This window comes from Pelobates fuscus, chromosome 5 (assembly GCF_036172605.1).
Source record: "Pelobates fuscus isolate aPelFus1 chromosome 5, aPelFus1.pri, whole genome shotgun sequence".
NCBI lineage: Eukaryota > Metazoa > Chordata > Amphibia > Anura > Pelobatidae > Pelobates > Pelobates fuscus.
The window spans coordinates 14717730-14744952 of record NC_086321.1 but is presented as its reverse complement, the minus strand read 5'-3'; the positions used below and the strand labels follow the sequence as shown (position 1 = coordinate 14744952).

General features: G+C 43.7%; 1 protein-coding gene across 1 annotated transcript; it reads right to left on the bottom strand.

Moving 5' to 3' along the window:
* Window positions 1–921: 921 nt before the first annotated feature.
* On the bottom strand, window positions 922–26721 carry TBCA (tubulin folding cofactor A). Its single transcript, XM_063456713.1, has 4 exons — window positions 26572–26721; window positions 8624–8729; window positions 2100–2186; window positions 922–1188 (listed from the first exon to the last, which is right to left on the bottom strand). The coding sequence occupies exons 1-4, from the start codon at window positions 26622–26624 to the stop codon at window positions 1108–1110; spliced, it is 327 nt and encodes a 108-aa protein (XP_063312783.1). The 5' UTR covers window positions 26625–26721; the 3' UTR covers window positions 922–1107.
* Between the last annotated feature and the right edge of the window lie 502 nt (window positions 26722–27223).

Here is a 27223-nt window from a genome sequence, read left to right as displayed (position 1 = left end):
AAAATAAATAAATAAAAAAATAGATACAGAAAGCTATTGGTATTAATAAGTAACCAGCAGCTGGGGCAGAGTAAAAAGGAGCCAGGAAAAAATGACCATAAAAGAAACGACTGGATACCATGACAAGTGGTAAAACACCATGGATCTTGGCTATCAATGCCTGCAAGGAAGTGACAGGATATATACAAGTGTCACAATGGCATCAGAGAACATGCGCGCACACACATCAAAAAGGAATTTTAGCACACACTGGTCATGATGCTAGATGCAATGGCATGGGGACATTGGATAAGAAAACAACAGTTGTTCCATTTTTAATTAAGAGGGATAAGCAGGGAAACACACTTGTGTTTCTATAAGAGTAGACTCTGAAAATAGCTGAGGAAGCCAAAGGCAGCACATGAATAGAAAGCAGAGAACAGTCTGTTCTAAGAGAATAGTTTTTTTCAGTTATTCAAACAGTACGAAAGGGGGGGCAGGTTTTTGAATAATTAAGCTACATTAATAAACATGTGGAAAGAACTATAAAGTTGGAGTCCATAATGCTGAGCACTGCTTTATTACGGACTTCATAAGCTGATATGAAGAAATTAAAGACTGACAAATGTATCCATTGCTTGGCTTTGTAAGTGAATACAGAGCATTGTGTGTTGTTCGGCAAGAACTGATCCACAACTGAGCTATAGAAAAAAGTAAACTTTTCGTATTGACTGTTTGGAATCTTGTACCATTAAAGATAGTCACTAAATGGTTTTTTTTCACACCTGGCGACCATACATTATTTTTCCTGATACCCTCAAACAAAATGTTTATAACAAATTCCACCAAAACAAAATCTGTATATAATGTGGAAAATCTGTATATAATGTGGAATTAAAGTTTTTTTTATTTGGTTATGAAGAGTAAATACACAGCTATTCATGCATTTCATAACATAACTTTATTTTCTAAATGAAAAACGGCACAAATGTTTGCTTTAAACATAACTCTGCAAGTTTAACCTTCGAGGATTTGTTTGGATGTGTCTTTCAATTTTCAGTAAGGTTAGTGGAATGGTGTCAATGGTTATTAAATAAAAAAAAAAAAAAAAAAGAATTTCAACTGTGCTCATGCTTCTAACTTCACTAACTCCAACACTGAGCGTGCATCTTTAAATTCTTCAGTCTCTTCCAAGTCTTTTTCATTATCCTAAAATAAGAAAAATAAATATTACATTTTTTTGTGAATACACCAACACAAAAATGTGGAGCTCTGAGCTAAATCATATGGTCAATTTATATTATTTTATGTTGTTATGTTCTGGTATTTTGTGGTAGTCACTAGACTGTCTTAGCCACTGGGATGGTGGTGCTTTCAGTTTTTTGTAATGGTGAATGTCCATGGACAGGCATCCCATTTAGGCTTTAATAGTGACATGAATTATAAATTCATACATTCCATTCCAAAATAAAACATTTTATTTAATGTTTTTTTGGGGCTCAAATTTCTTACTATTGCAGAGTTAATATATATAAAAAAAAAAGAAGAAGAAGAAGAAGAAGGGACTCTCCTCTAGTCTTCAATTATTTAAGAAGTGCCTTAAAATCCATTTCTTTAGGGAAGCTTATGGCCTCCCAGAGTAACCTCTACATACTTGTCTCTTGCTCTCTCCTAAATGGCAGCACTCTACTCTCTCCTCCAGCTCTGCTTCCCTCCTACCTTATTTGATTCATATTTCCTGTCCTGCTGTGTCTTACACCCCACCTCCTATAGACTGTACGCTCGTTTGAGCAGGCTTCTCTTTAATCTATCGTTCCTGTAAGTTTTCTTGTAATTGTCCTAGCGCTACGAAATCTGTTGGCGCTATATAAATGGCAATAATAAATAAAAAAGTAAAAAAGTAAGACATGCCTCATAATAGCTCCCCACTCTTTAAAAAAATAAAATAAAAAAAAGGCAAAATAAGCATAAGAATACTAGTATACTACAAGCAGGAGGAGAATGCATTCCAAAATTAACTACAGTATAAAGTGCGAGTTACAAGAGAAACGAAAACATTCTGCAAACTCATAGACCACCAGGCTACTAGCCTACAAGAAATTCACATACTCAGTACTTACCAAGAGCTGCACGAGATCTGTGTGAGCTGCCTCTAATCTACGCTGGCAGTCTGGGATCATCATACGCGATTCCTGCAGCACTTCAATCTGGAACACAATATTGATGTATTAGGTACATAGCGATAGTATATCCTGGAGAGCACATAAAAATACATTACTACCCCTATAATAGGAGACATATACAGTACAATTTAATTATGGATAGACATAAAAAATAATAAAATTACTTTAATACACTACATCATCAACAGCAAAAAACAAATGTGAGGAAGGCTGAACTTGATGGACACAATTCTCTTTTCAACTATGTCTCTATATGTAACTATGTCACTATATGTAACTATGTCACTATATGTAACTATGTCACAATGTGTAATAATTTTTTTCACTCCCCCACCTCCTGTGACATATCCACTTTCATGGTGATGAGAGAGGGGAAGATGTACTGACCTAAAACGTGATATCCTCCTGTAGCTATGTTCTAGTCTCCAGGAGCCTTGTCATTTTTCTACACTCAAGAAAGTGTTAGAATAAAACAAAATGGTGGGTATTAAAGATCCCCTAACACCACCTGCACTGGCAATGAAAGGCATCTATCTACTAGGCATCAGGGCTGCCATTAGACATTTTGATGAACCTAACCCAATTCAAGGTCCACCCCCGAGTCAGTCAACAAAATGATTTTATCCCCCCCCCCCCCCCCCATACCTCTTATATGTGGTCAGGAAGGGGGGACATTACACATTGGTGGTCCAGTGCTGTGGTATGACTGGGCCCCTGTTCACCAATACCCTTCAGTTAACCCTTGGTGAATGGGTTACTGACTTCTGCAATACAGATCATAAACTAGTGTCATGTCCATCAACTATAGTCTGAACACTCACCACCATATGCAGTGAAAGAGGTTCCTGTAGAAAGCAATCATTTAGAACTGTTATATCAGAGTAAGTCAAATAATGAAATTAATCTAAAAAACAACATAAAATGGAGTACACTATAAAAATGGAAATGTAGTGAGGGCAAGGCAGTCTAAATTAACATGTCTACTGGGTGACTAAGTTCTGTGAAAAAAATAAATAAATAAATAAACAAACAAAAAAAAACACGATACTTTGTTTTTATGCTAAAACTTTTAGTTGTTTAAAGAATCTCCAACCTACACGAGGAATGCACATACCGTACTTATGACTGATCTGGGCTACGAAAGTAGCGGACACGTCATTAGCTGCAGTTTGTGGTTACCAAATCCACAGTGTGCCAATCTCATTCCTTGCTTCTTTCACCTAATACATACTAAGAGCACCACTTTGTCTTTAGCATATTACGGTATTGCTAAACAAGAACATACTTGCACCTTCCTATACCATGATTCTGGAAAACTAAATGCAAACATGATCTTGATTTGGGTAAGATACCGAGAAAACTGCCTTGAGGTAAATTGTTCTTTCAAAGGTACAGTTTTCAATACTTTAATTGCACCTGTCCTGCTTGTGTTTGGAAAGATCCTGTCTGTTATGTCTGTAGAACTAATGTCAGACAATGGACGCCTATTTATATGTATATATGCAAATATATAAATTAACCATAATGCATAGCATGAGTAAAACAATGTATCAAATAAATCACTGCTATGAAATGACAAGCTCACAGATTACCGGAGAAAATGGCATTTTATTTTCCATGTCACAGTCTGAAATAGCAGCTTTTATGCAGTCTTTGTTAAAAAGTTTACTTAAAATAAAAAGCTTTCCATTGCTTTTTAAGAAGCACATTTAACCAGAACGGGATCAGCTGGCTGCACAGAACTCCCCTGCAACATTTGAGTAATAAAGAAATACTGTGCTAAGATAATATCACATTGAGATAATTACTGCATGGAAAAAAGTGTTATTGAGTATATTGATCACATTGTGAGCCTCAGCAGGAGGTTTTAAGGGAAAGAGAAAGGTAAAGAAAATGAAAAAACAGAAAACAGCAGGTTTTTATTTTGATGCTTATCATGCATAAAAAGTTATTACTTATCCCCACACTTCATTCTGAAAAAGATGGTATTCCCACCATGTGGTTTGGAGTAAAATTACTAAACTGGCACCCCACTGAATCAACATTTTTTACTGCCTACACACTGTTAAATATTGTCTTGTAAAATTCTTAGGTTACAAAAAAAATAAAAAAAAAGAGGAAAAACACTAGACAGTATATCAAATCTCATGAAACAAGTCTTCGGGAAAAAAAAGTTGCTTATATACAGTTAACAAGGGAAATGAAAAACAATGCATTCATCTGTCCCAGAGATGAAAACACAAAAAATGACACATGCTATTGCAATTTATAATTCTGTTACGATGAAACAGTAGTATATTTAAAAAAGTATTTGTATTATGAGTTACATTATGGTTAATTGACACAATGTCTATTTGTTACGTTTGCATATTTAAGGAAACATTATGGCCCAAGCAATACACTATATTTGAACATTACATGGCCAAAAGACAAGAAGGCTGAAGTTACTAGTAAACATTATGAGTATGGAGAGGTATCCAACACAACTGTCATATAGAGGAGAAATAATCATGGTCAAAAATGCAGGGGCGGCTCTAGACTTTGCGAGGTCTTGCGAAACTCAAACATGAGGCCCCCACTAACACCATTAGTGAAAACAAAAAGTAGGGGTTGCCTTGTGTGAATAAGAAGCTGTAGATATATTGAAAGGCGGGCTTGCAGAGTTAGATACAGAGAGCTAGTCTCTGTATTCATCTTCAGAGGCTTGCATTGTCGCGGCATCCTGTGCTGATCCGTTGTGAGCCGTCTGACTGTAGTTATGCCATAATTTGCAATAAACACATTTAAATTGCAATTATGCTAATCGTTTATACAAAACTGCGGGGTACGGTTGTATAGCCTGGTCGTCATGTATACATAAGTGCCAGTGTGAAGGGGTTATTGGAAACAAAAATTAATATTTTGGTTGGGCTTTTAAAAATAATTTTCCAAATAATAATTTCAGATAAGAAAACAATGTCAGACATTTTCCCCACATATTCCATAATCATTTATATGTATATTATCCTATATGTGTTTCCCCATGTATTTTATATGTATGTATGCATAGAATATATACGTTGCTTGCAACTTTACCTTTGCATTACCCATACCATACCAACCTCCCTCACATTGCTAATACATGCAAACAAAATACATATACACACTGATACATGTACATGCATACACACACACACACACACACACACACACACACACACACACACACAAACTGATGCACAGAGACACAATTATTGACTAATACAGACATACAGTCACAATGTGTATTTATCCGCCTGTGTGTATTTCTGAGTGTGTCTGGCATTGTCTACCTGTAAATGTGCTTGAGAGTGTGTATCTGACAGTGAGTATTCTTGTATGTGAATGTATGTTTCTGTGAGTCAAGGGGTAACTGTGGCAGGATGAGTGTGACAGGGCAAAGTGGTGAATGAGACAGGGTTGGGGGGTTAGTGGGACAGAATGAAGGAGGGCAAGTGTGACACGGTTGGAGGAGGGGATGTTACAGGGTGCGGGGAGGTATGTGTGACAGAATTTAATTGTTAATGTGACAGGGTGAATATGGCATGGTTGGGGATGTGAGTATCAAAGAGTTGGGGTGAATGTGGCATTGTTGGTGGAGTGAGTGCGATAGGGAAAGGGGAGGTGAATGTGACAGGTTTAAGAGGGTTAATTGAGAGGGTGAGTGTGACAGGATTATAGGTGTTAATGGGACAGGGTAAGTGTGGCATGGTTGGGGTGACAGAGTGAGGGAAGGAGGGTAGAAGGGCGTGACTGTGAGGGCAGTAAGGGCGTGACTGTGAGGGCAGTAAGGGGGTGACTGTGAGGGCAGTAAGGGGGTGACTGTGAGGGCAGTAAGGGGGTGACTGTGAGGGCAGTAAGGGGGTGACTGTGAGGGCAGTAAGGGGGTGACTGTGAGGGCAGTAAGGGGGTGACTGTGAGGGCAGTAAGGGGGTGACTGTGAGGGCAGTAAGGGGGTGACTGTGAGGGCAGTAAGGGGGTGACTGTGAGGGCAGTAAGGGGGTGACTGTGAGGGCAGTAAGGGGGTGACTGTGAGGGCAGTAAGGGGGTGACTGTGAGGGCAGTAAGGGGGTGACTGTGAGGGCAGTAAGGGGTGACTGTGAGGGCAGTAGGGGGTGACTGTGAGGGCAGTAGGGGGTGACTGTGAGGGCAGTAGGGGGTGACTGTGAGGGCAGTAGGGGGTGACTGTGAGGGCAGTGAGGGTAGAAGTGCAAGACATATGGCAGTGAGGGGGTGACAAATGGCAGTGAGGGTAGTAGGGGGTGACAGATGGCAGTGAGGGAAGGGGTGATATTTGGCGAGAGAAATACCCTTTTCCCTGGTGGTCCAGTGTCCTGGCTCCCTGGTGGTCCAGTGGGCTCCCTATCCGGTCTGCAGCTCTGCCAGGTGTGAGCTGCAGACCACGTGATATGAGTCTCGCGATCTCCAGAAGTCAGAGCGTTGACATGGTAACAAATTGGCTGGGGACAGCGAGACACTTCAATATGCAGCTCACACCTGGCGGAGCTGCAGACTGAAGGCTGGCTCTCTGGGCAGATGGGAGGGGCCTCGCACCCAGCAGCATTATGGGCAAGCTGCTGGGCCCCCCGGTCATGGACAGAGAGCAGACAAGTCACTTTGCCCTAAGGCGATTTAGGAGGCCTAATAAGAGAGCCTCCTCTGCAAAAATGGAAGAAGCTAAAAAATGGTACCCTCCTGATGATTATGTAAAGAAAAAAATGTGTGTCAAGAAAGGCACAAGTATCAAACAGAGCACACATTGAAGCCCCTTCAGCTTTTTTTTTTTTTTTTTAAATTTTGTAAAAAAAAAAAATTGAGTGTCCGATTAGTATGTGGGTGATGGGTACCGTTGATCCATTACGGCAATCCTCTCTCCCACTTTGCCTGTCAGCCTATGCCTTGTATGGGTAAGGAGCAGGTCTGCACCGGCGGGCTGTGAGTCTGGTAGTTCTGGCCTCTTGTGGATAAGCCCTCGCTGTCAGGTTGGTGGAAGGTCGGGCTGATGTGCGTCCGCACGATTACTTGCCGGTTCCTTTGGGCCGTCGGCTTGCTCCTATTGCCGCCTGGAAGGTCTTCGGTCTCCCGCCGCCTGTTAACGTCCTGCTGCTTTCGACCTTTTGGGCGACTCGGTGCTCAAGGTGCCCGTGCCTTCACCCGTTTGACCCTGCTTGGGTGAGTATGTGGCTTGGTGACAGGCACTGCCTTTGGGTTCTTCGGGAACATAAGAGCTTCCAGCTTGTCCCAGAAAGCTTGGAAGGCCCTGTCCAGCCGGTGCTCTATTTCTGGCTGCTCGCTGTGGGAGCACGTGGAGTGGCCCTTTAAATGCACGCGTCCCTGAAAGGCTGAGGGATATGCAGGAGAGAGATCACAGGTTTTTCTATGGTATCAACAAACATTTTACTGGTTTTCTTCACAGTGGTCCAAACATATGTATTTTATTGCATTTAAAGTAGTTCTGTCTCTTCAAACATGTATAATCTGAATGTTTTAATTTCTGATATATTTCTCTTTAAAAAGATAAGATAAGGTAGGGAATACTTTGTCTTATGTATTTTCCCTATGCTTGACAGTCTTGACAAAAGGTGGAGCTTAACCCCTTAAGGACACATGACATGTGTGTCATGTCATGATTCCCTTTTATTCGAGAAGTTTGGTCCTTAAGGGGTTAAGACAATCTCCACTATATTGACATATGAAATGGAGCTTGCCTTATAGGAACAATGTAGGCACTAAAACAACTTCAGCTTAATGAAGCAGTTTTGGTGTATAGATTATTTTCCTGCAGTCTTACTATAGCTTATTGTATTTGTTCTGGTAGATATAGCATGTCCCTGCAGGGTTTGTGTAGTACACACTGTCTTTTCAGAGAAAAGGCAGAGTTTACATTACAGCCTAGGGATACAGATGACCACTCTTGAGATGGCTGCTAGAGGTGCTTCCTGAGGCAATGCTGCACAGTCTGACTGACATTCAGTGTCTCCACCCTCTGCATGGAGACACTGAACTTTCCTCCTAGACACGCATTGATTTAAGGCATCTCTATGAGGAGATGCCGATTGTCCAGAGGACATTTGGCTCTGCCCGCTGGTTGAGATCATCAGAATTGACAATCTCAGCCAATCCACTGCTTTCGTATGGGAAAGCATTGTGAATGGCTGAGATCATCACTTCTAATGATGTCAGTCAAAGAGGCAGATCAGGGGCAAAGCCAGCAGGGGAGGGGGGGAAATAGTGTTTTTAACACTATGGGGTCAGGAATACAGGTTTGTGTTACTGACCCTCTAGCGTTATGTTTAGATGCAGGCTGTGTGAGTCACAGCCAGGGGAGGTGTGGCTAGGGCTGTATGAACAGAAACAAAAGTGATATAAAATTGTATATTGCAAATGAGTCATGTGTTGTCAAATAAAAAGGGGAACAAAATAATAAAAATATCACAACTTGCCTGTTTCCTAATTACATATTCATCTCCTCCCTCGCTTTTCATTTTTTCAACTTTCTCTTCTTGTTGTATAGCTTCTTTTTCATACATAGCTTTTTCTTTTGTCAATCTGTTAAAAGAAAATAAAATAAATAAAAAATAATAAATACTGACAGTTGCTTTCCTTATCCTAATTTAAATGGGTCCCATTAGAATCATGGCCAATACATCTCATCAGAGTGGCTTTGTAACCATGGATTTTAGCTTTCCCTGGTTTAACGTCAAAAGGCTTAGTTTGTCATATACCTGGCCTACCTACCCTCCTCCTATGCAGCATTAAACTTAATGTGTTATCAAAGTCAATTTGGGTTAACCTGACAGTGGAGACTGGCTGAGTGTGCTAGGCTTGCGTTTTACTCACACAGATAAATTTGGCATTTTCAATGCTGTCAAGGAGGATATGGTCTCTGGGCAACAAAAAATAACCCTGGTTTATGTTCTATTGTTTTTACATTAAACTGCTGGACAACGCCAGGATAATCTGGGTAACAATCAATTTGTTACCATGAGCTAAAGAAGGCAGCATTATACATACATTAAATGCTACTCAGACCTTTAAAGTTACTCACCAATGCAAGTCATAGCAATCCAACCAGGGGTGAATTTCTACTTGCCAATGGGAAGTGAAATTTTTGAGCCCTGACAATTATTTATGTTGCGCCAACATTGTAAACAGCACTGTACAATGGGAAACAAGGCAAACATACAAGACATACAGGAGCCATAGGCAAAGTGGGACCCGTCCAAATAAGCTCATATATTAAACACACACAGTTATAAATCATGCTTTCCTTGTATTACGTGTCACATAATCTAGCTTTTAAAGTCTGTAAGAAAGGTACTTTTTTTATTTTACACAGACACTTTTACATCAAAGGAGCCAGAAAGTAACAGGGTTTATTCACTAAAGAGAGTATTCAAAGTGAATAACTCACTGTGAATTGAAAGTAGCCGGACTGAAAACGAAGCTGAGCATGTTTCCAGATCCATTATTTTGAATTCTCATTTAGTGAATTAATATGTGAAACTAATTAATGTAAAACTACTTCTGTTTACCGTATCCCTCTCAGCTCTTCTGTGTACACATATGGTCATTTGTTACACAAGATAAATATACACACATTGCATATTGCATGGGGAGAAGAGAGTGCAAGCTATAATTATGATGCGCTGTATATATTTGATAACAAAAAAAGAAAGGTGACAAAGCTCCCCCACTTTATATACTTTAAAGTAGAAAGCCATCAGTATCATCAGGGGGACTCTTTCAGAACACGGGCACAAAGCACACCAGACATAGGCTTCCTGATATATATTTCTAGTAAGGTGACAGCTGAAAAATATACTACCATTTCTGCAGAAAAGGGCCAATTGTATGAGGTAACAGCTCAGTCTCCTTTATTACTACTGTGAAATTGCTTGTCACATCCAAACCTTATCTTTAGCATCTGTCATATACAAGGTAATCCTAATTTCTACTCGGAGCTGGGAGTATTCTCCGTCAAGTCTATTTTGTTCCTTCACAATGAAAAAATGGAGGAACCATTAGCCTATCACTTTATCTCAGTCGTCATGGCATTTTCATGAGAAATGAAAAAAAAAATATCTTACACAGCAATCAGATAAGACTTCATTTGTCAGGTATATAAAACACACTAAACAGTCAGCCTCGGTTTGTTTCTTCAAGCATTTACATAAAATAAATAGATTTAAAAAAATAAAAAAGTACATACTGTGCTGTGTCTGATGTAAACTGAAGGTGCTACAGGCACCCCGGCCTGGCCCATTATTGCTGTAAAAGCAAACTTCTCATATCCACATTAGCAATGTCAATTTCAGACATATTTTGGAAGGCAATTATTGGCTGAGAGTCAGCTGGCCTGCTCACCTTGTCACTGCCACCCAAACATTCATTCACAACACATCGAGTGAGGGGCTGGGTTTATAAAACCTCCCTCAAAAAGATTTGATCCAGAAACGGATTGTTTTCCTGGCACTGGAGTTTCCCTTTAACAATCTCAGCCAATCCAATGCTTAACCATACAAAAGCATTGTTATTAGCTGAAATCATTAATTCTGATGGTGTCAGCCGAAGAAGGGGATTTGGGCCAGATGTGAAGAAATCCGAGTCGCTGAAAAGAGGTGAGTACATCACCTTTCTAACCCGTGGTAAGTAGGGCTGACCACCTAAACGGTGGTTTTAGAACTATATTGTCAGGAATATACATTTATTTTACTGACACTATTGTGCCCCTTTAATGTCCATATAAGGTGCTGCTAGTATGACCTTGTCCACTGCCATTGTGGAACTGTCCAAGTCTTAGGAATCTAGAGGAGAGAGTTACTTTATAATTCCATCCAGAACGTTATCCCTGACTGTCCCAATACATCGGGGTAAGTATTAAATTATAAAGGGTTGAGGTTAAACTCCGGAGACGAAGAAGAAGGTGGTCAAGTGAAGAGGAAAACTAGCAAGTTCTTTCCTTTTAGAAGACAAGAGATACATATGGTGCTAAGGAAGTTGGGGATTGTGTAATGTTTGTGGCTGAAGACTAGTGATTCATTTTGGATTGCCCACAGGTGACTCCCAAATTTAGGGACCCGTTCTGTATTTGATTCACAAACCATATTACTGACATCTTTGTATTTTGTAGGCCTTGTCTCTATTAGTATCAGGGCTCGAAATCTGTGTGACAGATCATCCTCTTTACTGTTCTTACTACCGTATTATGTATACATGATTGAAATAAAACAATAACTCCGTTGCGTAGTAATATCCAAAAAGTGCCTAATAAAAGTGATTTACTTCTATCTTCCAATATCTTAATTACATTTGCTGTTTCGCCACAATTCCTAACCAAAAATCATGTCTGACACGTTTTTGATAAATGTGGGACCTCCTGCTGATGGGAAGTACAGGGAGGCATGTGTCAGGACATAGAGCTTGGTCCAAATCAGGCCAATTATATGTTGAATCATTTATATTTGTCTCTCTACATTTAGCACTTTCACCCAAAATAACACTTGTTGTGCCTTGATAAATTTCCCTTAGAATGTTAAGTGAAAGGAGACAATAAACATACATTTCAACTGTCACACAACCTACTACCAGTATCCAGTAGGTGGAACTTGTCCAAAGTTATATATTTATTTTACTTTGAAGACACCAAATGGACTTAGAAACAAATTAATATGCCCTGGATTAAATTCTAAATATTACCCAAAACAGTCTTTTGTAAATATCGAAACTCCAGGATTATATTTTAATCTTTCACACTTGCAATTTTAGATTTAGCAAGCTACCTTGTTTAATTAGAACTAAACAAAGACTCAATCTCTGTATGTATACCTGCATGGCTTAAAATGTAGAAAATAAATATTACAATACGGAAGATAATTAGAACGTGTTTTATCAATGTACACATTGCCAGTCACCTTTTAAAACAATATATTTATACCATACTAATAATAGACTTTTTTCAAATTCCACTGCACAAGTTCATTGAAATTCAAATGTATGCTCTGTACTTTGGTTGACATTATAAACAGTTTTTATTTTTAAAAATCAGCCATTTGTAATGCAGCTGCATGCTTATTAGCTGCGAACCGTAGCAGTTTAGCTCATTTCTGCTCATTCTACTAATCTACTGTCTTTACTCCATTTGCCATTTTTGCTGCTGCTCCTTTACTAAATACAACACTGCCCCTTCTAAGATTAATTGATCATCAATTTTATCCTAATTTGGACCAAGTCAGGTGGTAAATGGACCATTTTTGCTTGATTGTTAGTGAAATGTGTGCAAGCAGATTGATAAATTTTGATTATTTATCAATTACTACCAAATGAACTAAATCTATTGAATAAATTCTAACCTGATTGCTATAATAGAGTTTGAAAATATCGCTATTGATAATGATTCTCGCTAATAGTCTTTTCCGGCTGCAGTTCTTGGGTTGTCGGCAAGACAACAAAGAATTCATTTTTCATAACATCAGCAGCGTATGCCTCAGCAATCCTTCATTAATCAGTAACATTATGGGGCCGCTCCTCAGTAATGTGTGTTGCTTTGCTCAGAAAGCCTAAAACACTTTGTCATATTTTATGTCAATTACCAGTAATTTTAATATCCTTCCATCACGGCATCTTGTAATAGTTAACATATGCTACAGTAAGTGTCTTAAGACTCCTTGAGATGAGTTATACTGCAGATATGGTTCAGATTCACAATTCTTTTCCTGGTATGCAAATAACAAAAAATAAAATACAAAAAAATAGATAGACTAATGAGAAAAATGTCCCTTGATCTTAATTTCTGATCACACAGGCTAAGTCAGTTAGAGACAGGGTGGAGCCGAGCTTGTTTTAAACGAATCTGCCACTGTGTTTTCCCAAAGTTAATGGAAAAGCCGCTCTCTGGAAAATGGAAAAAAGAATTAGACCCGACACACATTCAACAACCCTAATACTGTATTTTTGAGGCATGTAGCCGGTGCCAGTTCAAATGACAAAACCAAATTACTGTTGTCATTTTATTAAGGGTATGCGCTGTGCAAGGAGCTAACTCAAATGTGCAAAACGGTATAAAAGCCATGCACAGTGTTTTTAACTTCCAAAGAGGAGAAGGAAAGCCAGGGCAATGCTTCATTTTACTTTAGTCGCTGACTGTAGGTCTGGCCCAAGGTCACACTTTAGTAAATGTGCACCAGGCACTGTTGCGGAATTATAAATGATATAGAATAGAGGCCACTGTTCAGTGAATTTCTATTTCAGTAACAGAATATGCTGCCACTGACTCAAACGGATTTCTTTATTACAGACAAGAAATTAATCATAATCTGGCTTTTCAGGTTTGAATAGGCAGGTAGTTAAGCTGTAAACTGGTTGTGTAAAACCAAAAGATCAGCTCGCTGCATATAAATTAATGAAGATTCCCTCATTTTCATTAGACCAAATGACCTAATCTTAGAACTTCAGTGCAATCATTTGACGGAAATATCTTGAGAGTTTATATTATTGTAAGTATTGAATGGGGTCTACAATTGCAAATCCAAAAAGAGTACAATCAAAGTGTGCATTCATTTGTACCGTTCATTTAAATTCTTTGATGTGGATAACTCAGGGGAGATGAAGTCGCAATCTCCAAGAACAAATAAATCGTATACTACGGTGACTTCTTATCCAATTATACTTTTCTCTTCCGCACAGAGAAAAAAATAATCACAACACACATTTATCTATTATTAACCAGAAAGCACGATTATGTAATACACAAATCAATAATGCTAGTTTAGACGTCCAAGCTGTGTAAAATAAAAACATTAAAGAAGAACCATTGAACTGTTATTCTGAGGTAAACAGAATATCATCAAAATTATAAATATTCCAACCATCGTCGCAATTACGCCCAATGATGCAGTTTGAGCCAAACAACTTCTACCTTAATGCCACTCATGCACAGCAGCATGGGGTACCAGTACTTCTAGAATGCCAGGATTTCCTATTACAAGTTTGTACTTGAATTAAGCAAGAATTAAAAAAGGACAGGGCAATATTAAACCAAATGCAACTCAATTAACTTTTTGCTGGTTATATGGTTGTGGACAAAACCCCATAAACTCTTGGCTATGGAATTCTCATAGGAATAATGTACAGTCATCCAGTTGGGTGAATAGATTTAGATTATTGTCCTGTTTCACTAAAGCGATGTGTCAATAAAAATAAAGTTGGGGGTAGTTAGCAGTATATATTGCATGGTTACATATCTTATTACAAGAATGCAATGTTAATAACATATCTTTAACCCTTTAAGGACCAAACTTCTGGAATAAAAGGGAATCATGACATGTCACACATGGCATGTGTCCTTAAGGGGTTAAACTACGTCCTGTTTTCCATGTATGTGGCCAAAGTGGAGCAGACAACAAAAACAGTTACTAATGAAACACCCGTGACTCATTTCTCACAATAACATGGGGCTTGGCCTTAGGCAGTACAGTAGCACAGTAATAATTCATTAGCCAGTCAGGTAGCATTTTACCATACAGCCACATTTCCTCCAATAATTCCCATTTGTGAGCAGCAGATGCCCTTCATCACATTACACAGTGAAGGAGAAATGAAAGTGGCTGTGCCACAGATGTCAAATGTATAAGTGTAGGGAACAGGGAAGAAGGATATACTGAGGCAATCACTATTTCAGTTTTATTTTTTCATTGGATGGTCATAGTAGTTTAGGAATGTACTTGTTATGTGACGGTGTATCCTGGTCTAAGGATGCCTTCTTGTAGTTCAATCTGCAATTAGGATGTGAGGATTGAGGAGACAGGGCTAAAATGCAGCATGTAGCAAATGTTTATTATGAAATCTATATGAGCTTGATCATGCAAATATACAGCTAATTAATCTAAAAAAAACACCAAAACACATAAAACATGGGTTGGTGTCTTAGAGTGTCTGTTTAAACTTTGCTTTGCATATAAAGTATGATTCATGATAATGTGACTATGTGGAGATTTGTTAACGTATTATCTGTTATGATTATTTAAAAAAAAAAAAAACAAAAAAAAAAAAAAAAAAGCTCAAACATAAAAGCTGCTGCATTTGAAATTTTAAATAAAATTCTGGGGAGAAACACCATCCGTTAAAATAAGCCATGTAATTTCTGAAGTGTCTCTAATAACATCTCTCAGGGCTAATGACCTTAAGAAGTGTTCATCCATTAAAGGGACACTATAGGTACCAAGACAATGTTAGCTTAACCCCTTAAGGACCAAACTTCTGGAATAAAAGGGAATCTTGACATGTCACACGTCATGTGTCCTTAAGGGGTTAATGAAGCAGTTTTGGTGTATAGAACATGCCTCTGCAGTCTCACTGCTCAATACTCTGCCATTTAGGAGTTGAATCATGTTGTTTGTACAACCCTAGTCACACCTCCCTGCAAGTGACTTACACAGTCTTCCTAAACACATCCTAGATATTTTAGGTTGCCTTATTGCACTTTGTTTGATTTAGAATTTCTTGTCTCCTGCTCTGTTGATAGCCTTCTAGACCTTGCAGGAGCCTCCTGTGTGTGTCATAAGTTAAATTTACAGAGCAGTAGATAAAGGCAGCAAATGCAGGAGAGAAACTGTCAGGAAACAGGGGCATGAAGGTGTACAGAGGGTTAAATTGCAGAAACATAGGCTTGCTGAAGAAGGGTTAAAATCAAGTTTTTGTTATTACCTAAAAGGTAAAATGGGCACTATCCGAATGCTGAATGGGGTTGCCTTTTGTCATTATGGTGTAATGTGAGCAGATGCCTGGCTCTAACAACTGGACTAATTTGCCAAGTCTCTACATTGAATACAAGTGGCTGGCTCAAGTGCCGAGAATGTGGGTTTAGAAGAGTTGAGGTTAAATTAACAGGCAAGAGGCAGAATTGTAATTTATCATAAAGGTGCTATACCTGTGACTGCTTGTGGTGTGGGAGTTGGCTCTTGTGAATTATATTTTATTGGTGCAATAGTTTTTGATGCTATGTGCAATATTGTCGTTTATATTTTAAGGTTCTTAAACAAATACATTTGTTATGCCTTTTACTCATAAGTGTTGATCACCATTGATTTTTGTTCCTAGTCTGTGTTTGCTTTTGTAACTTTGCCATGTTCCAACGACGACATGAAACTCCATAGTAATACAGCACAGCCGGCAATATAGATTGTAGCATGGTCCTCTCAACAGTGACAAGCAGGTATACTGCAGTACCCCTGACTTGACAAACCTTTGCTAGTGTGCCAGCAGAGGCGACTCTACATGCCTGTGGAGGCACATTTACCATAAATTCACCAACAAGACAGACAGTGGCTTGTTCTTCCATCTTTTGGTCACTTTCAGAGCAGCACCGCTACTGCTTGTGACCTCCTAGAAGTCTATGCACAGGGAGGGTCAACCTCCACCCCTCATTTTACAGTTTCCATCCGAATCAATAAAATAATTAAACAAGAAATGTCTAAGTTCAACACAAAGGGTAAAATCAAATTTTTTTTTTACTCATCTGTAAATTTTTAAACTGCCATTTCAAAAACACAATAGCCAAATGTATCAAAAGTTTTCCTAATACAGAAGTATGATACAACTTGCTGTATTCTACAAATCAATAACTTGGGATTAATTACAGAAAATGTAAAAATTGTTGTAACTTTTTTTTTTGGTTTAAGTATCCATGGACACCCTGCCGTGTCTCTCTCTAATTATCACTTACAGACAAAATGTTTAACATTGACATTAAAAGTGCCCTCACACGAAGTCGAATGCCTAGCAGATAGTGAACCACCTGAAACGGACGCACTTTATTAAAAACGTGCCATTCCACAACGCATACTGCTCAACCAATTTGTTAATCTACTAAAAAAACTGATTCCAGCAAAATGTGTTAAGCATGATATTTTCTTTATGAACACATGCTGATTTTCTTATTATACACTTCTAAATCGTCCAAAATTATCAGACAAACCACCACACCTATGTTATTTACATTTACATCACTAACTTCAATGTGTCAATGATAAATTAAGTTTAATAATGTGATCAGAAAACTAAACACTTAAAACTAATTAAACATTTGTGCATTTAGGCTTATAAAAGGACAAGGGAACACCAATAAGAAAGGGAAAAAAACGTTTGACATACACCTTCTACACAATGAATACCTACCTTTTATTTTCTATTTTGATTTGCTTAAAGAAAGACACGGTTTTCTGTCTCTCAAGCTGATGGGCCAATCCAATGTGTTAGGTCTACAGTGAGGGGGAAAAAAGTATTTGATCCCCTGCTAATATTGACAGTTTGCCCACCGACAAAGAAATGATCAGTCTATAATTTTAATGGTAGGTGTATTTTAACAGTGAGACAGAATAACACAAACAAAAATCCAGAAAATGCATCTCAAAAAAGTTATACATTGATTTGCATGTCTATGAGTGAAATAAGTATTTGACCCCTTCGACTCAGCACTTGGTGGCAAAACCCTTGTTGGCAATCAAAGAGGTCAGACGTTTCTTGTAGTTGTCCACCAGGTTTGCACACATCTCAGGAGGGTTTTTTTCCCACTACTCTTTGCAGATCCTCTCCAAGTCATTAAGGTTTCGAGGCGGACATTTGGCAACTCGAGCCTTCAGCTTCCTCCACAGATTTTCTATGGGATTAAGGTCTGGAGACTGGCTAGGCCACTCCAGGACCTTAATGTGCTTCTTATTGAACCACTCCTTTGTTGGCTTGGCTGTGTTTTGGGTCATTGTCATGCTGGAATACCCATCCTGGCTGAGGGAAGGTGGTTCTCACCCAAGATTTGACGGTACATGGCCCGGTCCATCGTCCCTTTGATGCGGTGCATATGTCCTGTCCCCTTAGCAAAAAAACACCCCCAAAACATAATATTCCCAGCTTCATGTCTGATGGTGTTCTTGGAGTCATAGGCAGCATTCCTCCTCTTCCAAACAAGGCGACTTGAGTTAATGCCAAAGAGCTCGATTTTGGACTCATCTGACTACAACACTTTCAGCCTGTTCTACTCTGAACCGTTCAGATGTTCATTGGCAAACTTCAGATGGGCCTGTACATGTGCTTTCTTGAGCAGGGGCACCTTGCAGGCGCTGCAGGATTTCAGTCCTTAACGGCGTAGTGTGTTACCAACTGTTTAATTGGGGACAATGGTTTTGGCTACCTTGAGATCATTAACAAGATCCTCCCGTGTAGTTCTGGGCTGGTTCCTCACCATTCTCATGATTATTGAAACTCCAGGAGGTGAGATCTTGCATTGAGTACCAGACCGATGGAGACCGACAGTTATTTTGTGTTTATTCCATTTGCGAATAATCGCACCAACTGTTGTCACCTTTTCACCAAGCTGCTTGGTGATGGTCTTGTAGTCCATTCCAGCCTTGTGTAGGTCTACAATCTTGTCCCTGACATCCTTGGACAGCTCTTTGGTCTTAGCCATGGTGGAGAGTTTGGAATCTGATAGATTGATGGCTTCTGTGGACAGGTGTCTTTTCTACAGTTAACGAGCGGAGATTAGGAGCACTCCTTTTAAGAGAGTGCTCTAATCTCAGCACGTTACCTGTATAAAAGACACATGGGAGACAGAAATCTTGCAGCTTGATAGGTGATCAAACACTTATTTCACTAATTGACATGAAAATCAATGTATAACGTTGACATGCGTTTTTCTGGATATTGTTTTTTGTTATTCTGTCTCTTACTGTTAAAATACACCTACCATTAAAATTATAGACTGATCATTTCTTTGTCAATGGACAAATGTTCAAAATCAGCAGGGGATCGAATACTTTTTTCCTTCACTGAAAGTCCCGAGCAGTGGTTATCACACATTTTCATTGTCTGGTGCCCTCTGATATCATTCGTTCACTGAATGGGCCTGGTGACTAAAAGCTATCATGTTCACTCTGTATGATGGCTGTGTCCAAAGTGAATCCCTGCCAGTAACATGGAAGCATGTTAGGACTAACTAGGGTGCCTACACAATAAAGAGTTGATGGCCTTGCACTATGTGCACCAAACAAAAGACATCAATATAAAATTATATTTCTATATATTCACCCACCAAAAATGTGCAGGTTTCTGTGAAAATTCAATAAAGGAGTATCAACTGAAAAAATAAGTTAAATGTTACTACAGTTTACAGCAACCATTTGCATCCAATGTTCTTATGTTAAACGTGGTCTAAAATAATTATTAAAATATTGATATAAGGCTACTCCAGCCACCACAAACCACAATGCAGCACTTACTAGTTGACCTCAAAGCTATGCCTGTGCTAAACTGGTAAATAAACCTAGCAATAACATTAAACTAGGCATATGTTAATAGTTTGGATACATTTAAAATGTCATTATCGATAAAGGAGTACGGTATTGTGTAAAATTCTTTTTAGCTCATTAATACATATTGTACACTATTTAGAATATGTGCATATCTTGGAATTCAGAAACGTGATATCTGCAAATTACATAGATACAATTGAACAACTATAACAGTGAGCAATTCGCGATTTTGGAAAGGGGAAAAACGGTTCTTTGAGAAAAGGAATAATAAAAAAAAAAAATCTATACTCGATCCCCATAGGTTCAGATGTAAAATTCTTTAATCAAGGCTTGTAGATTTGTAATTATGGAATGTCAGCTGCATTTAAACAAGAGTGTTAAAAGATTGTTAAAGTTAAACTAACACAATTGCAATGTGAATTGTCTTAGTCTCATTCTAATCTACTGGTGTCACTTTCATTTAACCAGACGGAAACAATGGGGCAGTGTCAGTGCTGTTTTTGCATGCCCCTAGCCCTCTTTATTCACTTTAAATTGCAAGTCATTATTAGTTTCAAATTGATAGAAAAAGACATATTTAAGGATGTTTTATGCAATTAAAGCCTCGCTTAAGAAGCCGCTATGAGCACCATGTATTTAAAGAAAGGTTCAATCATCCTACACTTAAACTAGGAAATCATTTGATGTCTAAAATAACTTAATTTATTTTCTTTTTAATCAGGTTTGCTTAAAAGCATATAGTCCGCTGATAAAAGTGCTACATGTTACACTGCTTGGCATTTTAACACATATCAAAATGTTTTATCTTGATGGTCTGGTATGGAAAAATAGCATAAAATAAGTTTGCCAAACTGTTTTGCTGGTCTTTTGTTATATCTTACAAGGCTTGACAATTGTCTGGTACTATAGCTGTTGTAAAATGTTACATTTCTTAAAACCTATGGAACCATTTGAATGTAACACTTGCCAGCCATCTTAAAGGAACACTACATGGTTATATAAGAGTTAAAAAGGTATTACTTACCTTTCATCTCACCCCACACTGCTCTCTTTGCAGCTGGTCCAAACATGATGATCTTAGCCAATCCAATGCTTTTCTGCAGGAAAAGGCACTGCAAATCGCTGCCCCAATCAGATGGTCTCTATGAGACCACTTTATTGAAATAGCAGAGTTTTACTTTGTAATTCAGAGGAAGCGCCTCTAGTGGCTGTCAAAGACACAGCCTCTAGAGACATTTAAAGGGAAATACAGTGCCCCTCTCCCTCCCAACCCCCCAATCCCCAGTTGCTGAAGGGGTGAAAACCCCTTCAGTAACTTACCTGAGGCAGCGACGACGTCCCACGTCGCTGCTTCTCCCTCCACCGCCGCTCCTCCTAGTGATTGCCTCGGCCGGTGGGAGAGACTGATTCCGCCCACCAGCCGGGGAGTAGACAGTCACTAGAAGTGGAGTTAACCCTGCAAGGTAATTATTGCAGTTTATAAAAAAACTGCAATAATTACAGTTGCAGGGTTAAGAGTAGTGGGAGTTGGCACCCAGACCACTCCAATGGGCAGAAGTGGTCTGGGTGCCTGTAGTGTCCCTTTAAGCTCACTGAAGTGGTCTGGGTGCAATGTTCCATCTCCCTTAACCCTGCAGTTGTAATTATTGCAGTTTCTGAGAAACTGCAATTACCTCTCAAGGTTAACTCCACCTCTAGTGGCTTTCTACCAGGGAGCCACTAGAGGGCTTCCTGGTTTGACACATACCTTTGGTATCTGACGCTGGACATCCTCATGCCAGAGGTGGAGTTAAACCTCTGACAGCAATATAAACAATCTCAGTATGTGCAGAGTTTAATATTGAAAAATTGTACATATATACTCCAAGCACCATGACCACTTCACAAATCACTGAAGTGATCATGATACTTTGAGTAACCCTTTAAGATAAGGTGTACATAGGTTTACAGAATAACAATGGGACCAAGGTCTTTTTCTGAATTTTGTATGTTTATTTTCATATATTCCTTACACTATAGTTTTAGAAACAATGTTTAGATGTCCAGCGCCCCCCCCCCCCCCCCCCCCCCATTGAATCAATGTATCAATATGGGGAGCGTTCAGAGTCCGCATGCAAAGCATGGAAACGCTGATGCAGGAAGCATCTCTCGTGGACATCCGAGTGACTGCCGCTAGAGTTCTTCCTAGGATGTAATGTAGTGCTTACATTAAAAAGCCTGCAGAGACATACTATATACATCAGAACAACTAAATTTATCTGTAGTTGTTCTCGTGACTACAGTGTCCCTTTAAGAGTTAAATAGCTTGAATTAACATGAAAAAATAGTTTAATTTTTAACCAGTACAGCGAGTTCACTTTAGAAGTGTTTATCTCCTGCTCTCTTAATTGAACCTTAATCACACACACAGGCTATAGAAGGCTATTAACAGAGAAGGAGATAGGGCATTAAATTAAAAAAGAACATGCAAAGTTTAAACATCAGATCACTTTACAGGAAGTGTGTAGGTATCTGTAACTGTGTAAATCGCATGTAGGTAGGTAGGTATGACTAGGGCTGTACAAACAAAGTGATTTAACACCTAAATGGCAGATAAGTTATTTTGGTGACTATAGTGTCCCTTTAAACCTATGTTTCTGTACCAATGTCATATAAAGATAAACTAAAAATAAAATGTCACCTATTTATATCTACCAATCTAGCAAGCAAACCCAATGGATAAAACAGCAAGCAAGAAATTTAAGAGATGAATTGGTATTCCCTATATAAAAGGCCTCTATTATATATACAATGTACATGCGTAGTTTTAATTCCTGCATGAGGTAATATATTTGTCCTGTAAAGATATATGACACCACCATCGGCATTAGGACTTTGGTCACCAAGGTTATTTATTAGTATTAATTATTTTTTTATATAGCGCCAGCAAATTCCATAGCGCTGTACAATAGATACACTAGAGCTCTTTGATCAGACAGTCCTGAGCTATGCATGGTCCTACAGGGATTGAAACAGCAACATACAGTAACCCTTAATGCCAGGAGGTGCTCATTTGGGGAGGCTGTAATGATTGTCTTGTCTGGAGTAACCCCTTAAGTCATTCTCCTCATCCCATCAGGTCAGGGCTGGCTCTGGGTGCTGAGAGGGGAGCACGGTGTCCGCGAGGGGAGCACGGTGGCCGCGAGGGGAGCACGGTGGCCGCGAGGGGAGCACGGTGGCCGCGAGGGGAGCACGGTGGCCGCGAGGGGAGCACGGTGGCCGCGAGGGGAGCACGGTGGCCGCGAGGGGAGCACGGTGGCCGCGAGGGGAGCACGGTGGCCGCGAGGGGAGCACGGTGGCCGCGAGGGGAGCACGGTGGCCGCGAGGGGAGCACGGTGGCCGCGAGGGGAGCACGGTGGCCGCGAGGGGAGCACGGTGGCCGCGAGGGGCGCACGGTGGCCGCGAGGGGAGCACGGTGGCCGCGAGGGGAGCACGGTGGCCGCGAGGGGAGCACGGTGGCCGCGAGGGGAGCACGGTGGCCGCGAGGGGAGCACGGTGGCCGCGAGGGGAGCACGGTGGCCGCGAGGGGAGCACGGTGGCCGCGAGGGGAGCACGGTGGCCGCGAGGGGAGCACGGTGGCCGCGAGGGGAGCACGGTGGCCGCGAGGGGAGCACGGTGGCCGCGAGGGGAGCACGGTGGCCGCGAGGGGAGCACGGTGGCCGCGAGGGGAGCACGGTGGCCGCGAGGGGAGCACGGTGGCCGCGAGGGGAGCACGGTGGCCGCGAGGGGAGCACGGTGGCCGCGAGGGGAGCACGGTGGCCGCGAGGGGAGCACGGTGGCCGCGAGGGGAGCACGGTGGCCGCGAGGGGAGCACGGTGGCCGCGAGGGGAGCACGGTGGCCGCGAGGGGAGCACGGTGGCCGCGAGGGGAGCACGGTGGCCGCGAGGGGAGCACGGTGGCCGCGAGGGGAGCACGGTGGCCGCGAGGGGAGCACGGTGGCCGCGAGGGGAGCACGGTGGCCGCGAGGGGAGCACGGTGGCCGCGAGGGGCGCACGGTGGCCGCGAGGGGAGCACGGTGGCCGCGAGGGGCGAGGGGAGCACGGTGGCCGCGAGGGGCGAGGGGCGAGGGGAGCACGGTGGCCGCGAGGGGAGCACGGTGGCCGCGAGGGGAGCACGGTGGCCGCGAGGGGCGCACGGTGGCCGCGAGGGGCGCACGGTGGCCGCGAGGGGCGAGGGGAGCACGGTGGCCGCGAGGGGCGCACGGTGGCCGCGAGGGGCGCACGGTGGCCGCGAGGGGAGCACGGTGGCCGCGAGGGGCGCACGGTGGCCGCGAGGGGCGCACGGTGGCCGCGAGGGGCGCACGGTGGCCGCGAGGGGAGCACGGTGGCCGCGAGGGGAGCACGGTGGCCGCGAGGGGCGCACGGTGGCCGCGAGGGGCGAGGGGAGCACGGTGGCCGCGAGGGGCGAGGGGAGCACGGTGGCCGCGAGGGGCGAGGGGAGCACGGTGGCCGCGAGGGGCGAGGGGAGCACGGTGGCCGCGAGGGGCGAGGGGAGCACGGTGGCCGCGAGGGGCGAGGGGAGCACGGTGGCCGCGAGGGGCGAGGGGCGCACGGTGTCCGCGAGGGGCGAGGGGAGCACGGTGGCCGCGAGGGGCGCACGGTGGCCGCGAGGGGCGCACGGTGGCCGCGAGGGGCGCACGGTGGCCGCGAGGGGCGCACGGTGGCCGCGAGGGGCGCACGGTGGCCGCGAGGGGCGAGGGGAGCACGGTGGCCGCGAGGGGCGAGGGGAGCACGGTGGCCGCGAGGGGCGAGGGGAGCACGGTGGCCGCGAGGGGCGAGGGGAGCACGGTGGCCGCGAGGGGCGAGGGGAGCACGGTGGCCGCGAGGGGCGCACGGTGGCCGCGAGGGGCGAGGGGCGCACGGTGGCCGCGAGGGGCGCACGGTGGCCGCGAGGGGCGCACGGTGGCCGCGAGGGGCGCACGGTGGCCGCGAGGGGCGAGGGGAGCACGGTGGCCGCGAGGGGCGCACGGTGGCCGCGAGGGGCGCACGGTGGCCGCGAGGGGAGCACGGTGGCCGCGAGGGGAGCACGGTGGCCGCGAGGGGAGCACGGTGGCCGCGAGGGGCGAGGGGAGCACGGTGGCCGCGAGGGGCGAGGGGAGCACGGTGGCCGCGAGGGGCGAGGGGAGCACGGTGGCCGCGAGGGGCGAGGGGAGCACGGTGGCCGCGAGGGGCGAGGGGAGCACGGTGGCCGCGAGGGGCGCACGGTGGCCGCGAGGGGAGCACGGTGGCCGCGAGGGGCGAGGGGAGCACGGTGGCCGCGAGGGGCGCACGGTGTCCGCGAGGGGCGAGGGGAGCACGGTGTCCGCGAGGGGAGCACGGTGTCCGCGAGGGGCGAGGGGAGCACGGTGTCCGCGAGGGGCGAGGGGAGCACGGTGTCCGCGAGGGGCGAGGGGAGCACGGTGTCCGCGAGGGGCGAGGGGAGCACGGTGTCCGCGAGGGGAGCACGGTGTCCGCGAGGGGCGAGGGGAGCACGGTGTCCGCGAGGGGAGCACGGTGTCCGCGAGGGGAGCACGGTGTCCGCGAGGGGAGAGGGGAGCACGGTGTCAGGGAGGGGAGCACGGTGTCAGGGAGGGGAGAACGGAGTGAGTGAAGGGGAGAGGGGAGCACGGTGTCAGGGAGGGGAGCACGGTGTCAGTGAGGGAAGAGGGGAGCACGGTGTCAGTGAGGGAAGAGGGGAGCACGGTGTCAGTGAGGGGAGCAGTGTCAGTGAGGGGAGAGGGGAGCACGGTGTCAGTGAGGGGAGAGGGGAGCACGGTGTCAGTGAGGGGAGAGGGGAGCACGGTGTCAGTGAGGGGAGAGGGGAGCACGGTGTCAGTGAGGGGAGAGGGGAGCACGGTGTCAGTGAGGGGAGAGGGGAGCACGGTGTCAGTGAGGGGAGCACGGTGTCAGTGAGGGGAGAGGGGAGCACGGTGTCAGTGAGGGGAGAGGGGAGCACGGTGTCAGTGAGGGGAGAGGGGAGCACGGTGTCAGTGAGGGGAGAGGGGAGCACGGTGTCAGTGAGGGGAGAGGGGAGCACGGTGTCAGTGAGGGGAGAGGGGAGCACGGAGTCAGTGAGGGGAGAGGGGAGCACGGAGTCAGTGAGGGGAGAGGGGAGCATGGTTTCCGTGAGGGGAGAGGGCAGCTCTGTGTCTGTAAGTGGATCTCTGTGTCAGCGAGTGGAGCTCTGCCAGTCAATGAAGAGCTCTCTGAGGGGAGCTCTGTGACTGGAGCTCTGTAAATGAGTGGAGCTCTGTGTCAGTGAGTGCTCTGTCAGTCAGTGAGGAGCTCTGTGAGTGGAGCTCTGACAGTGGAGCTCTGTGTCAGTCAGTGGAGCTCTGTGTCAGTCAGTGGAGCTCTGTATCAGTCAGTGGAGCTCTGTATCAGTCAGTGGAGCTCTGTGATGGAGCTCTGTATCAGTCAGTGGATCTCTGAGTCAGTCAGTCAGTGGAGCTCTGAGTCAGTCAGTCAGTGGAGCTCTGTGAGTCAGTCAGTGGAGCTCTGTGAGTCAGTCAGTGGAGCTCTGTGAGTCAGTCAGTGGAGCTCTGTGAGTCAGTCAGTGGAGCTCTGTGATTGAGCTCAGTCAGTGGAGCTCTGTGATTGAGCTCAGTCAGTGGAGCTCTGTGATTGAGCTCAGTCAGTGGAGCTCTGTGATTGAGCTCAGTCAGTGGAGCTCTGTGATTGAGCTCAGTCAGTGGAGCTCTGTGATTGAGCTCAGTCAGTGGAGCTCTGTGATTGAGCTCAGTCAGTGGAGCTCTGTGATTGAGCTCAGTCAGTGGAGCTCTGTGATTGAGCTCAGTCAGTGGAGCTCTGTGTCAGTCAATGGAGCTCTGTGAGTCAGTTAGTGAGGAGCTCTGTGTCAGTCAGTGAGTGGAGCTCTGTGAATCAGTGAGGAGCTATGTGATGGAGCTCTGTTTATGGAGCTCTGTATCAGTCAGTGGAGCTCTGTGAGTCAGTCAGTGGAGCTCTGTTTATGGAGCTCTGTGAGTGAGGCCCGCCATGGCGGCCAGGCCGCTGACACAGCAGTTCCCTCCCAGGCCGCGCCCTCGGTTCCCGCCCGGGCCGCTCGCTCACCGTTTAACCACTCCGGTCTTGATTTTGATCTGCCTGATACGAGGATCCGCCATGTTACCGGGAGAACGGAGCGCGAGCACAGACTGAACGGAGGGAAATCACGGGGTGCAGCGCGCGTGAACAGGTTACCATGGAGACGGCCTACCATGTCACGAGCCCAGGGGGCGGAGAGCGCACGCGCCAACACGGGAATGGGCGGGGTGACGTCATCCACTGCTCAGCCCAGCTCATATCCTTAATATATAATATACTATAATAATATAATATAATAATATAATATAATATAATAATATAATATACTATAATAATATAATATAATAATATACTATAATAATATAATATAATAATATACTAATATAATATATAATATACTATAATAATATAATATACTATAATAATATATTATATAATATACCGGTACTATAATAATATAATACTATAATAATATACATCATTAACCCCTTAAAGGGACACTATAGTCACCTGAACAACTACAGCTTAATGTATTTGTTCAGGTGAGATATATAGCTCCCTGCAGGCAATCTAATGTAAACACTGTATTTTCAGAGAAAATACAGTGTTTACATTGATTGATAGGAATACCTCCAGTGGCCGTCACTCAGACGGCCACCAGAGGGACTTCCTATCATGT

What these genes read in the sequence shown, in the direction of transcription:
- TBCA (XM_063456713.1), bottom strand. Translation starts at nt 26,624, where the DNA reads ATGGCGGATCCTCGTATCAGGCAGATCAAAATCAAGACCGGAGTGGTT. An exon ending in AATATGTAATTAGGAAACAG is followed by an intron (nt 2,187 to 8,623) that starts GCAAGTTGTGAT and finishes ATTGTGTTCCAG; the next exon opens with ATTGAAGTGCTGCAGGAATC. An exon ending in CAGATCTCGTGCAGCTCTTG is followed by an intron (nt 1,189 to 2,099) that starts GTAAGTACTGAG and finishes TTCTTATTTTAG; the next exon opens with GATAATGAAAAAGACTTGGA.